We start from the raw sequence: 12,475 nt of genomic DNA, 5'->3' as shown, positions 1-12,475 counted from the left end.
TGTGGGCTGGGGAATTATGAGAGAAGCGTTGTCTGAAACAGCGTTGCACACACATTGGGGGTGGTGGTGCACCAATTCCCTTTGTGCTAGCTAATGCGATGCCCTTGAATTTGGGAGTGGGCCACACATTCCTGAGAGCCATTGTTTACCTTGGAGTTTTGGAGATTGGTTATAGCTCTGAAGGGAACACCGGAGCTGACTTTGCGAGCGAGCGCTTTCCCGGTACTGGAGAGACTTGGAACTCACAGAGGGGAAAGTCGCCCTCCGGGGTCGGGGCTCCAGCAGAGGAGGGACGGCCGCTGGCCAATCAGAAGGAGAGGTCGCGCCGGGCTTCGCCTCCGAGGGGCTAGCTGCGGAAAGTTGGGAGGCTCAGTCGCTGGCCTGGAGCGCGGCGGCGGAGGCGGCACCGCAGGCTCGCAGCGTTCCCCCGGGCATGGACCCCACTCTCTGCCCGCGCTCGGCTACTCGCAGCTCCCTGCACGCGGCCGCCTAGAGCCCAGGACCTACCCAGCCGGACAAAAGGCGCCGCATCCCTGCTCAGCCCAGCCCAGCTCCTGGAGGCAGCCGGGCTCCCGGGCTGGTCCGCATCTCATTCTCCGCTCCAAACTTTCGAGTTAGTTCAGAGACTGCAAAAGCCTGATGAGGCACCAGAGAGGAAGCCAGTCCACTGCCCGCTGTTGAGGAGTAAGCACAGTGGTTAGGAGCTTAGGGCAAAGAGAAAAGCAGCGAGCAAAACAAGAAAAGAAAAGAAAAAATGATTGCCCAGGAAGTGGTCCACACAGTATTCCTGGTGGCTCTTTTTCATTCTTCCCTAGCTGGAGATGGGACTCCGCAGTCGGAGAGCGGGGCTGAGGAGATTCCTGAGGGGGCGTCCACGCTGGCTTTTGTGTTTGATGTGACTGGGTCCATGTATGATGATTTAGTTCAGGTTATTGAAGGGGCTTCCAAAATTTTGGAGACGTCTTTGAAAAGACCTAAGAGACCTCTTTACAACTTTGCTTTGGTGCCCTTCCATGATCCAGGTAAGGGGAATATTTACTCTCTGTATTTGTTGTTGATTCATAATTCTTTTCTTATGCTATGAACTTGTTTTATTGTAAGAAAGTCTCGAAAGCATTTTTTTTTTAATGCGCAGCGGAATGGAATACGGTAGTAACAAAGAATTGCTTACTGACTTCTGGGCTTGCTCTCAAATCTCAGCTCAGTAAGGCTGAGCCATGGAGTGAGTTGTTGGCTTGTTTAGGGAGATTAAATAGTGGTGCCCTGACCTGAAAATGTGGTCCTCAGAAGATGAGAACCAGGACTTTGTAGCAGCAACAGCAGCAAGCTCAGAGTTAACCTGCCTGCCTTTTAAAGCTAAAGACTGTTTCATTTGCTAAGGCAGCCATGGGACAGGAATGGGGTTTTCAGCAGCAGGGCACTGAGCGCAAGCAAGCACACACTCTCAGTCTCACTTGGGAGAGAATCAGACCTGCTGCGGGACACATGAGCAAGTCTGTAAATAGCAGCTAGGATTGGAACTGGAGGCATGAAAATGAAAGACAGAAGTCATTCATTCCTTAACTGAATCTATTCTTCGTGGCACCGGGTCATCATTAGTTAGATTCACAGATGTGTGTAAACAGTATGTTCATGTCTCAGGCGGTACAAATGCATGCAATTTGCTAGGTCTGTGCTCTTGAAAGGTAGTTGAAGAAAAATAGCTTTATGTTGTGCCCTGAAGCTGTGGCTTTCTGCTGCTGTACTGTAACATGATCCTATTTACTCTTTGCAGTTTCTTTTTCAAGTAGCACCTCTCTGAGAGGCTCCTAGGAGCCCTCATTGTCATCATGGAGGGTAGCATTACAGGAGCCCTGGGGCTTACTGTCTTGTGTCCACCTGAGTTTCATTAGGCAAGTAGCCGCTCAGTGGAAGAAATAAAACAGTGGTTTCTTAAGAACCCTCCCCCACTGCTCTCCCACATTCCCCTTGCTTTTGAAATTCTCTCTTCTCTAGACCTCTTTCACAATGAGAGCATGATGTTGAAGATCTCTGGTTTGTTGGTTTTTTTCCCCTTTCCTTGTGCATTTGCCAGGCATATTAAAATCCTAATTATTGCTGGTTATTAAATGTGGTGTATTTCAGCTATTTAAAAAGATGTCCTTGGGATACATTGAGAGGGAGCTAGAATTTTCTGGAATTTTAAAGTTCTTCGATGGCAACAATAAGCAATCCTGATCTTCTGTAGTATATACATGCATTTCCACCCTGATCAGACACGATAGGCTCTACCATTTGAATCAAGAGTTTGACGATCATTTGTTGTGTTTACTGTCTCATTAAGACACTTCAAATGTCATGATGTTTCAGTTTATAAGATGCCACTTATGATGCAGTCCAAAGCTTTTGTTATTTTGGAATAGGCTAAATATATTTCCTCATCAGGGATGAATCTGAAGTTGACTCAAATATAAAGTAAAAACTGATTTTGCTAATTTATAGCACAATTTGCTTGTCTCAAAATTGGTGAGGTTATGTTACTGGAAAAATATAAAATATGTTTCATCTCACAAATGGATGCTGAATTACTATATTTTGGAATGATGTGGAAATATTTTATAACAGATTGTATAGTGTGTGTTGCCTCCCAACTGGTATCCAGTGAGAAAGTCTTTAACTCGTTGTAGTTTACTGTAGTTTAGCAACCAGAATTCAAAGTGGGGAAACTTGAAATGTTAATTGCCAGTGACTAATAAAGCTAGACCCCCTTTTGAATTAAATTGGATGAGAAAATAATTAGTAGTTTAAACTTTAATAAAATTGTGTTTATAACTCAATGTACATACTGATTACATTTCTTTTATGATTAAAAATAGAGAATGAGAAATAGCTTATATTATCCAAGTATATTTAAACTATTTTTGCAGATAGGGAAATAGAAGTTAAAACATGCAAATGACATTTAACTTCAATTTCACTTTAATAGATTATTGCCATTGTGTGATTTTTCTGATTTCCTCTTTGTGTGCGCCCAAATGTTCATTGAGAGGTTTTGTTTCCTTCCCAGCTGATGATCAGGATGTAATGACAGGAAGGGCCTTGAATGGAGATTTATATCTTACTGACATTGGGGAAAAGTCGATTTCCCTTTTTGAAGCTCAGTTTCAAAATCAGAGTGAAGGAACTGGATTTGAACAGGCCTAAGGGCATTTCTGATTGTGATATTTTGTGACTGTCCTACAAATGACTTTTTAACTAGTCTCTAATACACATTTATGGTTGAATAAATCAACTGATGTGGAAAGAAGTAACACCTAGCATTGAACTCAAGTAATTATACTAATGACTTGAGTGCTTGCTCTGCTGGCACGTGTCCCCCGTCCCCCCCCCCCCATCCCTAGATGGAATAATGAGTGACAGTCTCAGGCTTTTGTTGACAGTCTCAGGCTTTTGTAGACCCACATTACAGTTCAGGGAAAGGTGTGTGGCTACAGGTGGTGGTTGTTTGAAAACACAGAGTCCAAGGAGGAAGAAGGTCAAATCCATGGGCAGTGTGGTGATAAAGCTCATCAGAAGATACTCATGCAGAGAAAAGTGAGAAAGATGCAGCAGCACACAGGAAGGGGAAGCGGCTGCCCTGAGTCAGCTTCAGTTATCCTAATGATAATTAACTAGCTGTGTTGAAGAAGCCTTTTAATCCCCAAAGTCATGCTTCCTGTATTACTTTTAATTGATTAATTTATTTTTTGAGACATAGTCTTTTATGTAGCCCTGACTGGTCTGGAACTCATGATGTAGACCAGGCTGGTCTTGAACTCATGGACTATATCTTCCTGCTTCTGATTCTTGGTGCTGGGATTCTATGTGTGCATCATGACACCTGGCTACTGCATTCATTTGTAATAGCTTTGTTGAGATAGACTTCCTTCATCATACAATGTACTGTTTTATCATGTATAATTATTATGCTTGTAGATAGGTGACACCATCATCACCGTTGGTTTTAAAATAGTCTCCTGACCCTCAAAGAAGTCCCATGCCATTTAGTTGTCAGTTTCCTATTCTTCTCCTAAGCAAACCACTAACCCACTTTTCTGCCTCTCTGAGATTTCCTGTTCTGGCTCATACACTGGAGAGATTATTTATAATAATCTGTGGTCTTGTGTGACTGGATTCCTCAGGCCAGCATAATTCTTTCAAGGTTCATTTGTATTGAAGCATGTGTCAGTAATCAGTCATCATTTCTTTAATATGACCAAATTATATTCCACCGCATACCACATTTCACTTATACACTGGTCTGTGATGGAGATTTAGATATTCCCTACCCTTTTACTAATAACTGTTCTGAATATCCACATACACATTTCTCTGTAGACATGTTTTCATTTCTTCTGCACATATATTTAGAAGTGAAATCTCTGGGTTATGGTAAGTCTTTATTTAATTGCTGAGGGTGGGCAAGCTACTGTTCAAAACTGTTATAACACTTTATGTTCCCAATAGCATTATGTGTGAGATCCAGTTTCTCCATTACTTTATCCGCCTGTCATCAGTTATTAGAATATCTATATTATTTTTCTCTGTTTTTAATGCTACTCAAATCTCATTCCTGTCTTCCTCTATACAAAATGATGTATGGTTGTGTAGAGGCGAGCTGATGGTCTCTTTCGCCTGCTCTCCTCTATCACACAGGGTCTTATTCTCCCCTTTCTCTGGGAGGGAGGCAGTTTCCAGAGACAGAAGCAGTGAGAATGGATGCTGTGTTTTAATAAGTTGGACATCTTCTTCTCTGACGGTCACATTCCACTCTCTGCAACATCTCATAATGGTCTGTGTTCCTTGCTCACTTGCTTACTGTGTTTCAGGCATTGCTTAATGCACTGAGGAGTCAAAAGAGAAGAAAACCCAAAGGAAGGCTCCTGCCATCATGGACCCTACATTCTCTGGAGGAAAGGGGAACACAGACAATAAAGGGAATGGTCAACACACACACAAGCACACACACACACACACACACACACACACACAAACACACGCACACGCACACACACACACAAGCATTTGATGCCTGTTATTACTATAAAGGAAACAAAAGGCAGGAAAGGGTCACGAGGATCTCAAGGTGAACTTGATGGTGTTAGAGTTTTAAGAATGGTGGCTGGGGACTGTGCAGTAGAAGAGATTCTATTTCAACAAAGGCTCGAAGGTGGGAGCGTTGAGCAACTTAGCAAAGTGTCCTGGTGACAAGAGCATCTTGACACATTCAACAACAGTGAGACACTTGAGTGTCTGTGATATGGCAAGAGATAGAGGGGAATTGGCAAACATGGCCTGAAATATGATAGGATGTGTTCAGGAAAAGGGCTCATAGCTCCCTATGACTGTGGTGGTTGTTGCTGTTGTCCTCCTCCTCCTCCTCCCCCTCCTCCCCCTCCTCCTCCTCCTCTTCCCTCTCCCTTTCCTTCTTTTTAACTATGAATGACATGAAGAGGGCATTGGATTATCTGGAACTGGAGTTAGTGATGATTATGAGCTGCCATGTGAGTGTTGGGAATCAATCCATGTCCTCTGGATGAGCAGCCGCTGTTGATAACCACAGAGCCATCTTTCTACCCTCACCTATAGAGTTCTAAATGGCTCAATGACACAATTTGGCATATATGTCTGCTGGACCATACATCTAGTGATAGGGAGTAGTGGGAAGCCAATAAAGGGTAGAGTGGGCCCACCAGAAGACTGTGAATTCCTCAGGCGGAGTTGATAGTTATGGATGTTGGTTCATATTTGGAATTTGTGTGTATTTTGAGTAGAAAGCCAAGAAGACTTGATGATGCATTGAATGTGAGGTACAAGGGGAAAAACAAGATAGCATGCATCCCGAGACTTGGCTTGAGGTGATAGGAGCATGGCAGGGTTATATGCTGAGGTGGAGAATGATCAGGGGAGATAGAATGGGTGGGAAGACGAGGCATCATGTATAATAAACATGAGACACCTTTCGATGGACGGTCGACAGGTGGAGATGGAGGAAGGCAGTCCTGTGCATGACTGAAGAGTTCACAGCAGGCAGAATGAGAGATGTTAATTTAAGACGAAAAGCGATACATGAAGATGCTGTTTCGGGGTGTCAGACTCGATAAAACTACTAAGGGGCTGACTGTGCTTGGGGAAGAGAGAGGCCCAAGGACTCAGCCTGGAGATGGAGGAATGCTTACTTAGAGAGGTGACGAACGAAGCATCGGAGAGAAACTGGAATCAAAGGGGCAGGAGAAGCTCTGTCTTAAGGAAGGAGGGTGGTCCGTTGAATTGAAGAGCCTGGACAGAGAGAATGTAAGAGGATGGAGAAGAGAAATGGAAAATCTGTAACTATTTCTGTGTGCAGCTACTGTGGTGGTTGCCCTACTCACGGGCTGAATTTGAATCTAGTTGAGATAAATTATTCAGTTGGTTTATTTTCAAAATGCAAATGTCATGCAGTAGAATGAGCATCCATTATGGAATAGAAGACATGTGTTTTTTTTCTCATTCTTGTCATTTAAGCAAATTGTTCGATAATCTTGACTGATCTTTGTTTTGCTAGCTATAAAATTAATGTATTGCCATTATCAGACAGTGATAAAGGTAAGGGACTTAAAGAGATTGGAAGCAGAAAGGATTTGGTTCAAAAGCAGAAATACCAAAAGCACTGCATACCTCTTTGAGAGTTTATTATTTTATTTTAATAAAACCCAATAAACCCTCATTGGCTTTGTACAGTTTGGTCAGACCTGTGCTAAGAAAATACCCCCAAGGATTTTGTAACATAAAGATTCTTAGAATTTTTTTCTGATCAACAGCAGAATGACTTTAAATCATAAGGAACAGGAAGATTCTTATAAGGGAAAAATAACATATATTCAGACTTTGAAAATTTAGCCGCTCTTATATGAGCTGAATCTTAAGTTGAATTATTTCCAGTTCTGTAAGTATAGGAAACAAGAAGCTGTCAGTCCCCCTTTGTCCCAGTGCATTGTGCAGGAACGAGAATTTTCATGAAGGTGTGTGTGTGTGTGTGTGTGTGTAGTGAATGTTACTTCATAAGATACTTTTGAGGCTAAGTAGAAATGCTTTGCTACGCACAATAAAAATTCCCTCAAGATGCCAGAAGAGACTGAGGCTGGAGAGATGTCACAGTGGTTAAGAGATCTTCCTGCTGTCACAGAGGGCCTGGGTTCAGTTCCCAGCAACCTGGTCAGGTACTTTACAACTGACCCTAATACCAGCTCCAGGGGATCTGAAACTATCTCCTGGTCTCTCTGGGCGTCAGCATTAATGAGCTCATACCCAGATGGAGGCACATGCTTATATATGTAGTTAAAATTTAAAACAATGTGGAGGATGTTAGAGACTGGATTTCGATAAATATAGTATTTAAGATTTATTAAGAACATTTGCTCAGGCTCTGTGGTAAAACTGTTTATTTTTTTGGTTAAACTGAGGAAAAATCTTTTACTTGATTTCTAGTGAGATGACTTGCTTCTACCAAGCATAATTTTGGGCCCTTCTTCCTTAAGCGTTTCATTCATCTTGTAGCGTAGCTGCCTTCACCCTGGCGGCACTATCACGGTTAGGTAAAGCAGCACACGTGCTTTAGAAGTGTAGTTGTTTTAGAAGATTAGATGTGTTAGAAGTACTGCAGAGGGCTGACAAGACGGCTCAGGAAGTTAAGGCACTCGCTGCTAAGACAGACTTGCATTCGATTCCTAGGTCCTACATGGTGGCAGGAGACGAGCAACTCCTGAAAGTTTTCCTTTGATGTCCACACATATACCATGTCCCACCACTAATAAGTAAGTAAACAGATGTAATTTTAAAATACCCAATTTTCCTGGTGGCGCAGGCCTTTAATCCCAGCACTCGGGAGGCAGAGGCAGGCGGATTTCTGAGTTCGAGGTCAGCCTGGTCTACCAAGTGAGTTCCAGGACAGCCAGAGCTATACAGAGAAACCCTGTCTCGAAAATAAATAAATAAATAAATAAAATAAAATAAAATAAAATACCCAATTTTAAGAATAAAATGGTACTCTAAAATGGGTGGCTCAAAGTCGCACGTGTCTGTGAAAAATTGAAGAAGAAAATGAAGGTACAGGGGAAGCTGTACAGTATTTATGTAAGAGGTCGGGACTTGTTTCTCTTAGGAGGGATGTCTGCTTGGTTACAAGGCAACAGACAGGCAAAAGACAGTTCAAACCAGTTCAACATCAGCTCCATTCTGATACAATGAATGTTCAAGACACGTGAGTTCTTTGTTGCATCATTTCTGTCTCCACACCTCTGCCTCCTCATAGAGAAACCTGCAAGGGAATATAGATGCTCTATTACAAGTCTTTATAATTATTCACTTAATAAATATGTCTGTTACTGTTTTTTAATATCAAGGATCATGCCAGGTGTGTTGATTCAAAAACAGTGAGACAAAATTCAGAAGAGGCCAGCGGTCTATGAGGAGGGGTACAGTTTACCCCAGGTATATGCTGTATATTCTGTAGTGGAAAAAAAACCTTACAAAGTTCTCCACTCTCACAAATTCAAGCAGGCTTGACTAGCAAAGATTTTTCTGGGAGAAGTGTCATCTGGGGCTGAAATCTGAGGAAAGTTCATGAATCAAAGCAGCTTAATCAAAATGTATTAGAGGTTTTGCATTTCCTGATGAAAGCCCTTGGGAGCTGGAAGGGTTGCAAGGATTATCATGGCACCTCTGTGGTTTTTCAATTTAGAACTTTTATCTCTTGGCACCGTGGAGCAAGGGAGTCTTCAAAGCTGGAGGATGAGAGATGAGACCATCTCTGCAACTCAGGGGAGGAAATCCTGGGGGCACCAGGAGGAGACCTGGGCACTGGAGAAAGGATACATGTATGCCTCATTAACGAAGGCCAATTGACTTGACTTTGTCTTACCAATACAGGAAAAACAAATATAACAAGCTAATGAAATTAGCATGCAGTATGAGAAAAGAGACATAATGCCATGCTTTCTCCAAGAGACAATGTCATTCCCAGGGTAGTGAGTCTTGATAGTAAGTTCTGCAGAGATTATCTTGTCTGAAATGAACAACAACCAGAAATTCATGGGCCAGCAGTGAAAAATAATCACAGAAACATATTTGAGCAGTGTCCAGCCAAGTTCTAACTAGGACTCAATGTGTTAAATTTATTTTTCACTTGAACAACTAGGATTCCACTATGGTGATGGACTGTTTCTCCTTATAAATATATAATGATGTCATTACACATCAGCACCATACAATTAACTGTCCTCGTTCTGGATGCACCCACTCCAAACAGCTTTCTGATAATGTAACCTCATGTCATTCTTTATAGGGAGAGAAAGCTGCGGTCAGATGGACACATACATCAGGTTCATTAGATAGTCATATTCCCCATCAGTAACTCATATTTTGGCATTCCAGTTGTATACACCAGCCTCCCTTGTTTAAAATACTGTGACAGTGTCATGCTCAAGTTTCTGAGTTTTTAAGTCTGAGAGCCAGATACTTGTCAGTGATGGCGAATTTATCACAGTCCATGTTTCCCTCGTGGGTCTGTTTGGGTGGCCTGTCTGTCTTCAGGTATCACTCCCAGCATTTCTAGCTGTCAGTGTTAGCTGAAACGTGCCAAGGAGCTGTTCTATCCACTTGAAACTTACACAGATGACAGTTGAAGCCATCGGAATAAGTGAGATCATCCAAGGCGAGTGTAGACTCAGAAGAGAAACCGGATAGAACTGTGGCGTATGCAGACATTCAGGGGATGGAAGAAACGTATCGAGGACTCTGAAAGGAGAGTCTACAGGAAACAGCAAGAACAAAGGGTATAGGTTTGAAGCAAGCTGTCAGCTCTATCATTTATAAGATTAATGAAGGCCAAGGTCAAATAGTAGTAAGGAAAAGTCTCATTGGACTTGTGAAGCCTGAGTGGGAACTAAGAGAATGAATCCAGTGAGTCCAAGGTGCTTCCTTTATGAGACATGAGACAGTTGGTATAGGAGGCTTTGGACTTTGATCCTTATCTCAGAAGCCCAGCTCATCCAGTGGCTTGCTGTATTACCATCCTTGTGTTTAATATGATGTAACTTACAAGATTTATGTGTGGGCCAATTATAATGGATGTCCAAAGTTTTCTTTCCCAGAGTAAATTCTCAACAGACACTAAGTATTGGGTCTTACTTAGGGTTGTATAAGGGTGTTCTAACTTCAGACGGTAAGAAGGAAAGAACATTTAAGTCCTGTTTGAAAGTAATCCACACAGTTGAAGAATATTGCAAGTGACAGCAGAGAGACTCGATAGCCCATGGAAGGGGGACTTGGAGGAAGCGAGAAGAGATAGGTCGCAAAGAGGAATCGGCTCTTGGCAGGTAAAGACCTTTGACTCCATACAAAAAGAGAGCTGCGGGGCAAGGACGGGCAGAGTTATAGACAAGCGGTACCCAAGGGTCCAGGATGTGGCAGCCTGTCATGGAATCTTTCCTGTACACGTGTGTGTAAAATGGCAGATCTTTATTTCACATAGCACATAGCTAAGGCTTATATGATCTCACACACTATACTAGCTTTTTTTTTTTTTTTAAAGAAGTAGATTTTTATAAGTTCCTGGTTTATTTGTTTTCATATCTTTTTTAGAGAAATGTGTGATTTCGAGATGTTCCCCAGAAGGCAAAGCAAAATATTTTTCTAGAGAGATTGTAGCAAAGTATTACTTGAATGGATGACTTGAAAAACTGTAAATTTACTATCATGAGTCTGGAAACTGGAAGTCCAAAGTTCCAAATCTACGGTGTTAGCGGGGTTGTTTTCCTCTGAAGGCTGTGGGGGAGAATCCGTGCTATGCTTTCTTCCTAACTGGCTGTGACATCTGGCACTCTCAGAGTCCTCAGCTTGTCAATGCATTAGCCAGAACTCTGCCTTCATGTATGTTCTTTCTGTGTGCTGTGTCTAAGTCCACACCTCCCAATTCCTGCTTTTGTTTTTTCTTTTCATTTTTTTGGAGAGAGGACATTAATCATACTGGATTAGTGGCCCACCATATTCATGTTTGAACTCATTTTACCCAATTATATCTGCAATGATCCTATTTCCAAATATGGTCAAATTCTGAAGTGCCAAGGGGTAGAATGTCAACATATGCATTTTTGGAGGACACAGTTCTACCTATAGCAGATTATCTGTCTCTTAACTTTAAAACTCTAAAACTCTTGAGTGCTTTTTCTACAGACACTTGGTTTGTTCTTTAAATTTCTTAAACAAGTGTTTGTGTCAGAGTTACTTGGACGCTAGTCTGGGATCCCGTTTTTGGATTTGAGCAGAGTCCTGACTGGCAGCTGTGGAAAGAAGCAGCAGTCACAAGCTTGAAATGTCTTTCATTAAGAAACCTGTGACTCCAGGACCCCTAGGCCTAGTCGGCCATCAATGGGAGGAGAGGCCTTGGTCTTGAGAAGATCATAGGCCCCAGTACAGGGGAATGCCAGGGCCAGGAAGCAGGAGTAGGTGGGTTGAGGAGCACAGCGGGGGAGGGGGGAGGGTATAGGGGACTTTGGGGATAGCATTTGAAATGTAAATGAAGAAAATATCTAATTAAAAAAATAAGAAGAAAAAAGAAACCTGTGATTCTTTTTTTTCTTTTAATTATTTTGTTAGGTATTTTCTTCATTTACATTTCAAATGCTACCCCGAACATCCCCTATACCCTCCCCCCCCCCTTCTCCCCTACCCACCCTTTCCCACTTCTTGGCCCTGGCATTCCCCTCTATGGGGCATATAAAGTTTGCAAGACCAAGGGGCCTCTCTTCCCAATGATGGCTGAATACTCCATCTTCTGCTCCATATGCAGCTAGAGACACAGGCTCTGGGGGTACTGGTTAGTTCATATTGTTGTTCCACCTATAGGGTTGCAGACCCTGTCAGCTCCTTGGGTACTTTCTCTAGCTCCTCCATTGGGGGCCGTGTGTTCCATCCAATAGCTGACTGTGAACATCCACTTCTGTGTTTGTCAGGCACTGGCATAGCCTCACAAGAGGCTGCTATATCAGGGTCCCTTCAGCAGAATCTTGCTGGCATGTGCAATAATGTCTGGGTTTGGTGGCTGATGATGGGATGGATCCCCGGGTGGGGTAGTCTCTGGATAGCCCATCCTTTCATCTTAGCTCCAAACTTTATCTCTGTAACTCCTTTTATGGGTATTTTGTTCCCTATTCTACGGAGGAATGATTCTATTACTTGTAAAGCATGGCATTTAATAAACAGTCTTTTTGATCTTTTAAAAATGATTTTGAGATATTCACTTTAACTTCAAAATGGTGAAAGTTGTATAGGGGCTAGGCATTCTGGGAATTGTGTGTAGGCCCCAGAGTATTTTGAGTTTGTGTGAGCCCTGCTCCCTTTCTTGGAAACTTCAAACATACTAATCAGGACTCCCCCCCCCCCCATTACTGAGAGATCATTCTTTTAACACTGTTTTACA

General features: G+C 42.5%; 1 protein-coding gene across 1 annotated transcript in view; it reads left to right on the top strand.

Moving 5' to 3' along the window:
• Positions 1-371: 371 nt before the first annotated feature.
• The window catches only part of Hmcn1 (hemicentin 1), a 418,463-nt gene continuing 406,359 nt past the window's right edge, over positions 372-12,475 (top strand). The window contains exon 1 of the mRNA XM_021197369.1: positions 372-1,022. Coding sequence (XP_021053028.1) covers positions 755-1,022 — 268 coding nt within the window. The 5' untranslated portion in view covers positions 372-754. The remainder of the gene's footprint in view (positions 1,023-12,475) is intronic.

The sequence above is a fragment of the Mus pahari genome, chromosome 5, assembly GCF_900095145.1.
Source record: "Mus pahari chromosome 5, PAHARI_EIJ_v1.1, whole genome shotgun sequence".
Taxonomy (NCBI): Eukaryota; Metazoa; Chordata; class Mammalia; order Rodentia; family Muridae; genus Mus; species Mus pahari.
The sequence above is the reverse complement of the archived record's forward strand: the minus strand, read 5'-3'. Positions and strand labels throughout refer to the sequence as shown.